This window comes from Artemia franciscana, chromosome 11 (genome assembly GCF_032884065.1).
Source record: "Artemia franciscana chromosome 11, ASM3288406v1, whole genome shotgun sequence".
NCBI classification, from domain to species: domain Eukaryota; kingdom Metazoa; phylum Arthropoda; class Branchiopoda; order Anostraca; family Artemiidae; genus Artemia; species Artemia franciscana.
Genome location: NC_088873.1, coordinates 29,471,550 through 29,485,275, shown reverse-complemented (window position 1 = coordinate 29,485,275; position 13,726 = coordinate 29,471,550). Strand labels below are relative to the sequence as shown.

General features: G+C 35.1%; 1 protein-coding gene across 3 annotated transcripts in view; it reads left to right on the top strand.

The window, feature by feature from the left end:
• Positions 1–13,726, top strand: part of LOC136033060 (membralin-like) — a 226,060-nt gene that overhangs the window by 35,422 nt on the left and 176,912 nt on the right. For all 3 annotated transcript variants that reach the window (XM_065713652.1, XM_065713651.1, XM_065713653.1), the window contains exon 5: positions 633–775. In XM_065713652.1, the coding sequence (XP_065569724.1) occupies positions 633–775 (143 nt within the window). The remainder of the gene's footprint in view (positions 1–632; positions 776–13,726) is intronic.

The window sequence follows — 13,726 nt, the reverse complement described above, 5'->3', positions numbered from 1 at the left end:
TCCAAGAAGTACGCCCATGACCTCCCCAACAGCCTTCATCCTTGCTCACTCCTGAAAAAGGCACATTATCAAAGATTATATGTATTTTAAATTTCTTTTGAAAATTTTCTTTTTAGGCCTATCTTGAAATCCGAAAAAAACAAAAGAGTTTTTTGCAACCACATGGAAAAAATAGTACTAAAATTGACAGCGTTGGGTGGTCGCGATTTGTTTTACAACTATTCCAAAACCATTAGGACACTGAATCTTTGAATGTGAAATAAACACGAAATCAACATGATTCTTGAGGAACTGCTAACGAGTTTGTGTATCAATAAAGCCACTTACTTTAGTTTTTAATCTTTGGGTCAACATTCAAATCCATATCAAGATTCTTGAATTTCAAGAATTCATCTTTAAAAACAGATAAGATGTTGTGGCATCTGTATGGTTGCCTTTTATGGAAAGCCAGATGGATTAAAACCAGATCTGCTAATAAAAGTTTTCTGACAGAAAGTATTTTCGCCTTTTTGAATTTCTCACCATGCGACTTCTAATCGTTTTGAATGTTAATTAAAAGTAAAGTTTGTGCCAGTCTCTTATCATAGTCTATCTTTTAAACAAGTTTTAAAGATTTTTTTTCTTCTTACTAGCTTGTTACAGTCAGCCCACAGGACGAATGCTTTGGGATACCTCTCAATAGCTTCTTATTGGGAAAGTTTTTTGGCTATAATGAAATTATTGTGCGCATGGTTGGAGACTTTATTTCGAGACATGGGCAACATGGATACGTCAGGTATGTAAAAACGAACATTTAAACGAGTAAAATTTCTAGCAAGCGAAGATTGTTTTGCTTAAGCAGGAGCTGCAACCAAATAAAAAGCAAACCATGGTCCCTTTCAAGGGTAATCCTTTCGTCGTTGCTTTGAAAGAATCCTTATCTTAGTAGCAACCATTCATCGATGAAAGGGTAACCCTTTCATCGTTGCTTCGAAAGGGTCCTTATTTTAGTTCCAGTGTTTATTTTGAGGTTCGGTTTTTATATTGTCATTTGGACTTTTATCTGCATTTTTTATTATTCTGCACTGAGGACGGTTGAGCGGAGGTCTCAACCGAAATATTTGCATAACTTTTTCTTCTGTTTTTCAATGGCTGTTATTGTCCTCGTTTCTCTCTACCGTGCGATTTTTGTTTTGTCATGATTAGCCAGTGTGGTATCAGAAATTATTTCCGAAATTTAAAAAGGCATTTTAAAGAAATTGTCTTGTCAAGAATGTTTCTCATTTAGCGGTATTTGGGAACAGTAGTTATTATTCAGATTCAACTAAATAGTCATTTTTAATTACAGAACTAAATTGTCATAAGAAGTACACCCTTGAAATCACTTTTGTCGGAAATCTTATTTGACGGTTTACAAATCCCCACCTTGGAAAACAAAGAATATTACATCTCTGCTTGGATAGTACTGATGCCTCTTTTATCCCTTTATGATTACCCAGGGGCGATTATGTCGAAACAATGATCGTAGAAAATGAAGAGAGTGCTCATTTCAAAGTAAATGAAAATGCCTAGTGCTCTCTATTTCAAATATTGCGCAGCAGCAAAGTACTGTTTTTCGCCATTTTGTGCAATAAAGTATCAATTTAAGCCTTAATGTGGCTAAACTGCCGGACAATGTAAATCCTGTTAATGATAGCTAGCTAGGTTAAAATGCAGAAAAAATGCTAATATCATCACACTGCAAAAAGGTGGAAATACAAGTGACTAGTAAAGTTTTTGAAAATACTATCACCTTCAGGTATATTTATCTGACTTTCTGGCTTGAGGCTTCCTTGACTCCCATAATTTTTTTCAATCTTCCTGGCTTGGGCTCATTAAAGGAAAATCGACGGAAATTGTGGTTTATCAATTGCTGCTGGATATAAACGATGCTCAAGAAAGGGATCACCATGCTTAGCTATGTTTATTGGTATTGCCAAGCCCTTTGATTCTGTTCACCATCATTTGATTTTAAAGAATTGACAAGAATAGGATTTTTTTTTGTCAAATTTTAATTTTTTTTCCATCTTATCAAAGATGCCAAAAGAAATTTACAGAAAATTTGTGTCGTGACAGGGGTAGTATTTGTCACTGATTGTTATTTACAGTATTTTTCACCTTTGGGGTCCCTCAAGTCTCAGTTCTTGGATCAACCCTGTTTCTTCCGTTGTTGAATGCCCTATCTAAGGTACACTTTTTAAAGTTATCATGTTTTCTAAGGGTGTCCTTAGCATTGCCTCCTATAGTGATTTATCCATGCTTTTTCTTAAGACTGATAAAACACATATCCACATCTTATTAGATAATAGAAAATTACCATAGCTTGGTAAGAAAACATTTCAATATGTAGCATTTTTGTGGGCTTGATAAAAACAAATACACAAAAAAAACTGGTGAATCCTGTTTGAGGCTAAACCGTGTTGATTATTTAAATATACCTAAATTGTCATTTCGGGAACATGTCCTATGGACATCTTTAATTTTTTTTTTTTACTTCGATACATGCATCGCTTTAAATTAAGAAAATTAATTAGGCTGCTTAGACTAACTCTTGATTGTATGTTAGATCATTACTGCTCTCTCAATTTGCCATGACAATGATTTTAGTCAAATTTATCTAGTAACTTGTGAATAGTTTTGCCTTTTTAATTTTTTTTTTATGATCTTGTTTTTTAATACTCGAGGATTTTCATGAAAAAACTCAGAAACAAATATGAAATATAACTGTAAAATCATGCTGTTTAACTGTTTCTATTTTAGGGGTAAATAAAGAGCGATCGTTGTCAATAGAAATCAAGACTGTTGTAATGATTTTGACAGTAGTATGTACATCCAAAGAGTCTGATTTTTGTGGTGATTGCTAATATGCAAAAAAAAAAAAAAAAAAAAAAGGTTTAAGATTACTTTTCAAAAGCGCCTAGCCTAAGAAGATCAACATAATTTTAGAGAAAAGCGGTGTTCCCAATGATAAAAGGAGTAATCCTGATGAAAATAGTTCATATTTTAGAGACTTGGAACAGAGGATTCAAAATTCTGCCTGTAAAAATTCAAAGTTTCGTACTTTTAACAGTCTTTCGAAGCATAGTCTTGGATTTTTTATTTTTTTTGTATCTCCCTGGAGGAATCATGCTCATTCTTGAAATGGCTCGTTTGAGCTAAAATCGAAAGTTCTAGTCTCCTGTTTTGATAACGAAGTAAATTCTACTGTAATAAAGTGCTGACTTCTGCTATTTTGCAATGAATATAGGTAGTTATTACTTTAGTTATTACTTTTATGTCTTTTATTTTTTCGTTGTCATTTAATCTATCTTCATTAAAAATTTTACGGTTTTTGGTCTTACTGGAATCGACAGATTAGAGCGAATACATCTTATTGATCCCGTTAATTCTTGAGGTGTTACTATAAAAAAAAAGTACGTGCCTGAAAACGCGTATGCTTTTTCTTAATGTATAAATTAAACTTAAGAATAAAGAAAATGGTGTCTGTGGGTTCTGCAGCCCCCACATAGTTGCCGTAATTTTTCTTTTTTAAATTTAACCTCGTTCTTTACTTTCGTACGAAAAATTTTAATAGTTTTTAATCAAATAAAAATTCAAATGAGTTTATTGTTGTGAGTTTTTACATCATTAAAGATTAACATCTTTAAGTCTAAATATCAGTTCAAGGCTTCTGCTTTGTCATGATCGTGTCACAAAAAGAAGAATTAATTGTTAATGAAAACGCAAAAAATATGTATCAATGCTAAAAGAGAACCAACATTTTTGTCTTTATCTTCTTTTCTTTTTAACACAATACTTTGTATTTTGGGCTTTTGCTTTTTCCATAGCAAAATATATTTTTAATCCTTGCAAGAAAATGCACAGGTATTGTCATCAAGTCCAATTTTCAGCAAAAATAAACCAGTAAACAGCTTTTAGTTTGTTTTTCCCTTTTAGTAAATTGCTCGATTATTTGGTGCCAGTTTCGGAAACTTCTGAATTTATACCTTGAAAGTTATAGCGGCTTTCCCAATAGTAAACAATAGCTTTCAAAGAACAGCTTTCAAAACTTTGGGAAAGCCTCTTGCTGGGAGTCTCTTTGTGCTTGCTCGTTAGCTACTATGTATATCTTAAGCATCATGCTGTGATAGCTGCTTCAAAGTATCTTCTGCCAATGGGCTGTAAGTGCTGGAAAATGAAGTTTATAAAACTTATGCTTGAATTTAGGCTAAAATTATAGTAGTTCATATAACTGGCTTTCCTATAAAGTGAATATACCACTTGATGCCTTTTTTATGCTCTTTACGAATATAATAATCGCTTGTACCTTAAATTGAGATTTAAGCACTTTTTTAGCTGTTAAAAATGACGAATTTTCAAAAAATTATGACAGTTCATATAACTGACTTACCAATAAAGCGAACATACCACTTGATGCCTTTTTTTATGTGCTTTACGAATATAATAATCGCTTCTTCTATAAATTCAAATTTATATTCTTTTCCTTTTTTTCTAAGTTTCGCTCATGTGGCCATAAACTGAGCCTCATTTTATAATGATGCTCCTTTTTTAGTTTTCCCGATTTTTGGGAATAGTGTATTGCGGTTTAGGAACTAATAGTCCAGTCAATAGTTGTTCAAACGAAAAATTTTGCAGTTGAAAAGATTCATCGCAGTTTAAATTCTTCCTTTCTTTAATTTAAAAAAAAACTTAAGTTTTTCTTACCGAAGGAGAGTGAAGTTGCAACTTAAATTCAACAAAAAGTTAATGCTTCGCAGATTATGCAAGATATATCTCCAAAAGCTTCCTAAGAAAACCGAATAGTGATTTTAACGATATTCTCCAATATCTGTTGAATTGTAAATAGTCGCGCTTTATAGAAAGCACGAAATCGATTCCCCAAAAAACAAGGCTCTCTCTTATGTGCAGAAAATTCCATAAGTAGCCTGAAGAAAATAGAATGGTCATTTATAAGGCTTCCTATCGATCTTTCAAGCCAAAAAGATAGCTCTCACTAGATATCTAAAGAGAGGAAAACCTGATTACAGGCCACCCTTAGTAAATTTGAATAGCAGTAAATTAATTAGAAATTTGTTATACTGATTCTCAATTAAATGTCATATTAAGCGATTTCTTTTTTTTTTACCCTAAATATTGCAAATGAAATTCGCAAAACTCCGCGCAAAACCTAGAAATGAAGTAGTATGTTTATTATCCCAAGCTTTTAAGCACCATGCCCTTCAGTTTTTGACTGATTATACTGATCTTCTTCAAACTTCTACTAATTATAAACTAACACAAATTATCACTGACCAATGTAAATTGAATTTCTTTTGTTTAGAAATATTAAAACCAACCTGTGATTGTGGTGATGAAGAGAATTTGTTTCATGTTTAGAGTAAACTCTGTGAAAATGAAAGTTTTCGGATTCTAATATATTTAATATTATTTTTATTTGGTAGACTATATGAGCTATGGTCAGAACCCTTGGAAAATTTTATACACTATTTGCATAATTTACTTCACATTCCACCCTTGCATAGCTGATTAACGCTACGTTGACAAAAGGTGATGCAGAGGAAATCTAACTGTCTTTATGCAATTAGCTCGCGCATCCAAAGCATGAAATAAGCGGCATTTCAATTTTTTCCCCTGAGAATTGTTTGTGCCTTTGAGAGATTAACCAAAAAAAGCAAATTTTTTCAACTGAAAGTAAGGATCAACACTAAAACTTAGACGAACAGAAATTATTACGATGTGAGGTGGATGCCCCCTCCAAAATACCTCGCTCTCCGCGCTAACGTTATTTAGAATGTTCAAAAAGCTATCGTATTCTAATTTTTAGCTAACCTTATGTTTCATTTTTTGTCCGAAAAGGATTGGGATACAAAATCATGCTTTAGCGTAAAGAGTAAAGCATTTAAGAGGGAGAATCCCCCCCCATGCTACCACCGAAAATTCCCCCAGAGGAAATCTGCCTCCCGAAAAATGTCGGTTTACCTCCCAATAACAAATGGTATGTGTAAGCAATAGGCAATAGGCTTTTCTTTTTGAATTAAATGAAAAAAAAACAAGTTTTTTTGCTGAAAGTAAGCAACGACACTAAAACTTACGAACAGGAAGTATTCCGCATATGAGAGGTGCTGTTTTCTCCTCAACGCCTCGCTCTTTACACTAAAGTTTGACCTCAAGGCCTCAAGGTCAAAGAAACTTCGAAGTGTGCTCATTAGATCAGAAATTGAGAGTTCTAGTCCTTTTTTTGAAATCCAAAGGGATTGGAGACCAAAGTTTTTTTTTTATTTGAAAGTAAGGACCAACATTAAAACTCAAAACGAACAGAAATTATTCCGTATATGAAGGGTTGCCCCCTCCTCAATACCTTGCTCTTTACGCTAAAGCTGTTAGCACTAAAAAAAAAACTTCCTATTCTAATTAAACGGCCCCCTTGTTTCAGTAGCCATTCTTAAAAAAATTGGGACAAACAGTCAAACTTTAGCGTAAAGAGCAAGATATTTAGGATGGAGCAACCCTTCATACACGGAATAATTTCTGATCGTTTTGAGTTTTAATGTTGTTTCTTACTTTCAGTTAAAAAACTTGTTTTGAAAAAATCAGTTTCTATTAGTTTTTCAAATAATGCAGGTAAATCGGGCTCACCTCCATGAAATATACCCCCCTCTCCCAAGAAACTATTCCGTGAAAATTTCATCCAATGTAAAGTATCCCCCCCCCCTGGCAAGTTCCCTCCAGACAGTTCCATCCTTGCAAAAAATCTCCCTCCCCGGAAAATTTCTTGTGGACGATTCAGCTTGAAAAATTGTCCTTAGCATACTTTTATTTGAAAAAGACTTTAATCTTTAATCGGTTTCTCGATCACTCCCGAAATGCCCTCTTCTGTGGAATTTTTTTTCCGGAAATGAAAACATGCGGAAAATAGCCCCAGATATTTCCTCCGGAACATCTCCACATGCAAAATTGAGTTGGCAAAGAGAGTGTAAGACAATTACAAAGAATTTCGTATAAAAATATGGTGAAATTGTGACTTCTCCCCAGTGTAAAATTTTCCCTGGAAAATTCACGCCCCGGAAATTTCGCTTCCAAAGGAAGATCCTCCCAATGGAAATCCACCTCAAGCACTAATTCCCCCTCCCCCAGAAAAATGTGTGTATACTTCCCAATAACAAATACTATAATTAAACAAGGGGCAAATTTATATAACTTACAGGCCTCTCCCCACGGACTTTGGGGTTGTTTTACCCTTAAAGACATAAATGTTTGATCTTTCAACTATACTAAACAAAATGTCCATCTGAAAATTTTAACCAGATAACTTTTGGAAATAAATGGGCGTGGGAGGGGGGTCAGTTGCCCTCCAATCTTTTTTGTCACTTATGAAGGATATTAGAACTTTTAATTTCCGTTCAAATGCACCCTCTCCCGATCTCAATATACGATTATACCTGAAAAAAAAGGGAAAAAAAAACAATTAAAAAACAAATCAAAACGTATCCGTGATAACGAAATTACACATTTTTGTGTATAGGAGCTTGAAACTTCTACAGTAGGGATCTCAGGTACGCTGAATCGTATGGTGGGGTTTCATCAAGATTCCTTGAATGTTACGTGTTGTTTCTCCCCTATTTCCAAAAATCAGGCAAATTATCTCAGGCTCCTAACTTTTGATGGGCAAAATAACTTGACGAATCTTAAATATTTGGAATCAGCATAATAAGCTGATTCTTTGGATGTATCTATTGATACCAAATTCCGTATCTCACAGTTTCGGTTACTGTTAAGCCGAGTCGCTCCTCACTTACAGTTCGTTACCATGAACTGTTTGATTTGTGATGCAACAACTTTTAATTGAGCGAACCCATTTTGATTAAGAATTGATGTTTCCTGCCATCGAATGGCAAATAACACCACTTTGCTGTAGCAGCATCGCTTTCGCTACATAAAAAAATCATCGTCTGCCGATAACTTATCAACAACATGGGTAATAACTGCAGTCATTCATTCCCCTATTGGCTGACGACTTATGAATAAGCGCGGGTCTTACCGGAACTCACTCTGGCATTAATGTTGTATTGTAGAAGTTAATCTGCCAACTGTAGATACTTTTTTCATAATAGGGACTGAAAGCCCTCTTGTGAAGGTTTTAAACCGTGAAAAATCAATTGGGTATATTAGAAGTTGCTTTTCCTGTCACTTTTAACATTGGTGTTTTGTGGCGCAAAATGGCAGGAAACACTATTTTGCTGTGAGACAATCTCTTTTTTTTTTACTTAAAAATGACACTTGATATTTCAAATGAGTTCCTACCAACATTTTACGGCCACTGGTTTTATACTATCACCGCTTAAGAAAAAAAGAGACACATGAGAGGAACCCATGCCAAAAAGTGATTTTTTTCTGTTCATTGCGGGGGACTGCAATTATCGTTCTCACGATGTTGATTCTAATGATGCAGGTTCCACGAGATTTTGACAAGCTTCTGGCTTTTTTTTTAAGTCGCATAAATTTGGTATCGCTGTAAGCTTTTACCATTAAGATTAATCGGAATAATAAATACCGTTCCTGAATTAGCTTCAAGTGACAATTTATTCTCACTAATCACTTTTTTTTTCAAAACGCATATATAAACTTTCGATTATCCGCGTTGCGTCCTTCCTCTTTAAACCGGTCAAAAGATATTGGTCACGCGCTAGTTTGATAATAGTGTATTCTAGCAATTTTCCGGTTCCTCGTGGTGTCGAAGGTTTGTCGCGGTGTGTACAGTCTCTCAGGTTAACCAATCGGCTTCTGAAGCCGATTAGGAACTCTCCTTTCTAATGTTTTCAATATTTCTTAAGCCATCCACGAGCTTTAAATGCCCTTAGTTTTTGCTAAACTCCTTGTCTGTTTTTTTCCTCGAAGAAAGCATTGGGAATATTTCGAGAGCTTAGGTATGAAGATGCAATTATCATCTGTTTTGGTCACCAATTTGATCAAAAAATTCCACACATACCCTCCTTTGCTTAAGGTTTTTTCTGCTGTAGCTGCCTCTGTATACAGATAATCAGTTACATTGATTTGCCGTGCTTTAGCAGACAATTTAAAACTTCACAAGCACATTGGTGCTGAGAATAAGATGAAATGAACATAGAAAGGCGTTGGAAATCCAATAATTTCAAATTGGATTTTTTTGACGAGAAAATTGAGAGTGAAGTGAAATTCGTTTATGGAGAAAGCTGTTTAAAGGCTTTTGTGACTAAAAGGTGGTTTATACGATGGATAATTTATTTTTCTCTCCTTTTTTTGCAAGCCTACTATCAGAAAGGCTATGTAAGAGAGTCAGGAGCAGTATCACCATTGTTTTCAAGAATGCAAGATAAACAATCTACTCTCTTCTTTTTTTTTCGCAATTTAGTCCTGCTAGAAAAGGGAACCCTAGGTTTTAACTTTTTATTCTGTGAGACATCTTTTGTGAAATCACTAGCTAAATTTTACTTGTCAAACAGTTCGTGGTAACGAGGCTCAATAGTAACCAAAACTCTAAAAAAAGGAGTGACCCGTGATTATTAGTGAAACTCTAACCGAAGGAGTGACCCGGCTCAATAGTAACCGAAACTCTAAAAAAAGGAGTTTTGATACCAATAGTTACATCAAAAGAATCGAATTTTAATGCTGATTTTAAATATATAAGTTTCACTTTGTTCCGGTGACAAAGTCACCGGATCAAAATCCTGAGATAGCCATTTTATTCACCATAGTCGAAAAACATAATAACTATGTCTTTGGGGACGACTTACTCCCCCGCAGTCCCCGTGGTAGGGACTGCAAGTTACAAACTTTGACCTGTGTACATGTAGTAGTGGTTACTGGGAAGTGCACAGACGTTTTCAGAGGGATTTTTTTGGTTGTGGGGGGAGAGTTGAGGGGAGGGCTTACGTGGGAGGATTTTTCCATGGAGGAACTTCTCACGGGGGAAGAGACTTTCAATGGAGGGGGTGCAGGATTTTCTAGCATTATTTAAAAAAACAATGAAAAAATAAATATGAAAAGTTTTTTCTACTGAAAGTGAGGAGCAGCATTAAAACTGAAAACGAATAGACATTATAACGCATATGAGGGGTTTACCTCCTCGTATTACCTCGCTCTTTACGCTAAAGTATTTTTAGTAATCACAATTACTTATTCTACGGCCTTTGTGATTCAGGGGTCATTCTTAAGGAATTGGGACAAATTTTAAGCTTTAGTGTAAAGAGCGAAAGTAAAACAGTTCAAAATAGGGATGATACCTTTTTATTGACAGTGAATAGATGTAAAATTATTTAACTGGATATTTCGAACACATATACAGTGTTCATCATCAGCAGTAAAACACTATTCACTGTCAATAAAAAGGTATCATCCCTATTTTGAACTGTTTTACTTTCGTCATGGAAAGGCAGTGTGGTCTTCGAAGTTATCTAAGTGTAAAGAGTGAGGTATCGACGAGGCTCGAGCCCCCTCATATGCGCAATAAAAACACACGAATAGAGAAGTTCGCTACGTAAGTTAATTCGTAAGTTACGTATATTTTTTACTTATGAAAATGTTTGTAAAAAATTTAAAGTTAATGCCTTTTTAAGTAATCAAAAAATTGGAGGGCAACTAGGCCTCCTCCCTCGCTCCTTTTTTCTCAAAATCTTCCGATTAAAACTATGAGAAAGCCATTTAGCAAAAAAAATTAATATTCAAATTTCGTTTTAATTATTTATGTGCGGAGAGCCAAGATCAAAACATGCATTAATTCAAAAATGTCCAGAAATAAAACAAATTTTTTTTTTTAAATGAAAGTAAGGAGCGACATTAAAACTTAAAACGAACAAAACTTACTCCGTATATGAAAGGGGCTTCTCCTCCTCAATGCCCCGCTCTTTACGCTAAAGTTTTTTACTGTTTTAAAAACTAGAGTTAAGAGAAAGAGTCAAACTTTATCGTAAAGGGTGGGGCGTTGAGGAGGAAAAGCCCCTTTCATATACGGAGTAATTTGTATTCGTTTTAAGTTTTGATGCCGCTCTTTACTTTCATTTAAAAAAACTTGTTTTTTTTGTTTAATTAGAAAAGTGATCCAGCATCTTTCTTCAAAAGTAAGTATAATTGGATATACGCTTCTACGCCAACAGTGTTACGATAACCTTTGGTCGGCTTCATTGATAAAAGTGTTGCGGAAGCAACACTTTGATTTTGTTTGTTTGCCATCGATTTAATGGATTCATCGTTCCGATCACGTCCAAGAGGGTATTACAGATGAGGCGATGCACATGATCTAAACTATTTTTTTGAACCCAAACTGGTTGTTTGGTGCATGACACACTCGGTTTATCTCACCAATAACAAAAATTTTACACGGAACCTGGAAAAAAAAATGGTCTATGCAAGCTGCTCCTCGTAAACAGTCTAATATCATTCACTGCCCTCACGTTAGGCTTACCGTTATAACACCACTGCAGAAACTAAAACTGTGACCGACGAAATGCATAACTAAGTTTGGCTTCACTCAGCTTCGGAACTTTGGATTTGATCCTCACTTTTCTCGTAGTTGCAGGAATATTATTTTTTCCTTCCTCTTGTTTCTAACCTCAATGCTTACCGTTCATAAATGGGATTAATTAAAAAAAAAAATTTCCACAAAACAAGTTTTTCAAAGAAAAGTAAAGAGCTCCGTTAATTTACTGAAAAAGAAAATTACCCTGGATTGTCAGTTTAATTGACATACACTGTCAATTATTCCTTGAAAGTTTGGCAATTTTTCATTCATGAAAGTAAGAAAAGTAAAACCATTTTAAACGTATTTTGTTTTCAGTAAAGTGTAAATTGTGTTCTGGTCTTGAGAAGTCATGGGGGATATCAGCCCTACTCATGTTAATTTTTGCTCGTTTTAAGTTTTGACTTGGATATCTATTGTGCTTTCTGTTCAGCACCACCTATCTGTGTCGAGTACCATCCGTGATGCGTCAAGTATTCCTAGCATCACAGGCAGCGCAATAGCGATGCCCAAGTAAAGAGTGATGTGGGAACGTATTACTTGTTCTTTTTTTTTTAGACTAGGGCACTTCGTCACCAAGTGCCCTGGTCTAAAAAAAAACAACAAAATAACAAGCATTACGTTCCCACATCACTCTACTTAGGCAGCGCTATTGCGCTGTCTGTGATGCTAGGAATACTTGAAGCAACACGAAAGGTACTCAACACACGTAAGTGGTGTTGATGGTGTTGTGTGATGCTAGGAATACTTGAAGCAACACGAAACATACTCGACACAGGGTAATCGTCAAAACCAATGATTGCAGTATTCAAACAGTTCGTGGTAACGAACTGTAGTAAGGAGCGACCCGGCTCAATAGTAATAACCAAAACTCTAAAAAATTTGGCTACATCAATATTTGGCACCAATATTTGGCACCAATAGATACATCAAAAGAATCGCATTTTAGTGCTGATTTTAAATATATAAGTTTCATCAAGTTTAGTCTTACCATTCAAAAGTCACGAGCCTGAGAAAATTTGCTTTAATTTAGAAAATAGAGGGAAACACCCCCTAAAAGTCACAGAATCTTAACGAAAATCACACCATCAGATTCAGCGTATCAGAGAATCCTACTGTATAAGTTTCAAGCTCCTATCAACAAAAATGTGGAATTTTGTATTTTTTTTTTGCCAGAAGGCAGATCATGGATGCGTGTTTATTTATTATTTTTTTTTCCAGGGGTGGTCGTATCGACCCAGCTGTCCTAGAATGTTGCGAGAGGGCTCATTCTAACGGAAATGAAAAGTTCTAGTGCCCTTTTTAAATGACCAAAAAATTGGAGGGCACCTAGGCCCCCTCCCACGCTAATTACTTTTCCTAAAGTCAACGGATCAAAATCTTGAGATAGCTATTTTATTCAGCGTAGTCGAAAAACCTTATAACTATGTCTTTGGGGACGACTTACTCCCCCACAGTTCCCGTGGCACTTTGCTACTTTGACAGCTACTTTGACCAGTGCTTACATATAGTAATGGTTATTGGGAAGTGCACAGGCGTTTTCAGGAGGATTTTTTGGTTGGAGGCAGGGGTTGAGAAGAGGGGGATATGCTGGGGGGACTTTCCATCGAGGAGTTTGTCATGGGGGAAGAAAATTTCCGTGAAGGGAGCGCAGGATTTACTAGCATTACTTTAAAAAAAACAATGAAAAAATAAATATGAAACCGTTTTTTTTTCAGCCGGAAGTAAGAAGCAGCATTAAAACTTAAAAAGAACAGAAATTATTACCCATATGAGGGGCTCACCTCCTTTTAATACCTCGCTCTTTACGCTAAAGTATTTTTAGTAATTTCAACTATTTATTCTACGGCTTTTGTGATTCAGGGGTCATTCTTAATGAATTGGGACAAAATTTAAGCTTTAGTGTAAAGAGCGAGGCACTGACGAGGGGGCGAAGCCCCTCATATATGTAATAAAAACATGATAATACAAAAGTTCTTTACGTAAGCTAATTTATAAGTTACGTATTTTACTAATAAAAAGATTCGTAAAAAATTTAAAGTTCTAGTTGCTTTTTAACTAGTTGCTTGACTTTGGACTAATTATTTTTGAAATTTATATCTTGAATGCGCTTTTTTAAGGACTGAAAACTTATGAGAGTGCAACCCGCCTTCTTCCTTGCCTTTTTCTGCTAGGCTTCCATAGCTTTCACTATATCGGATCTAAAATTTAAGATAG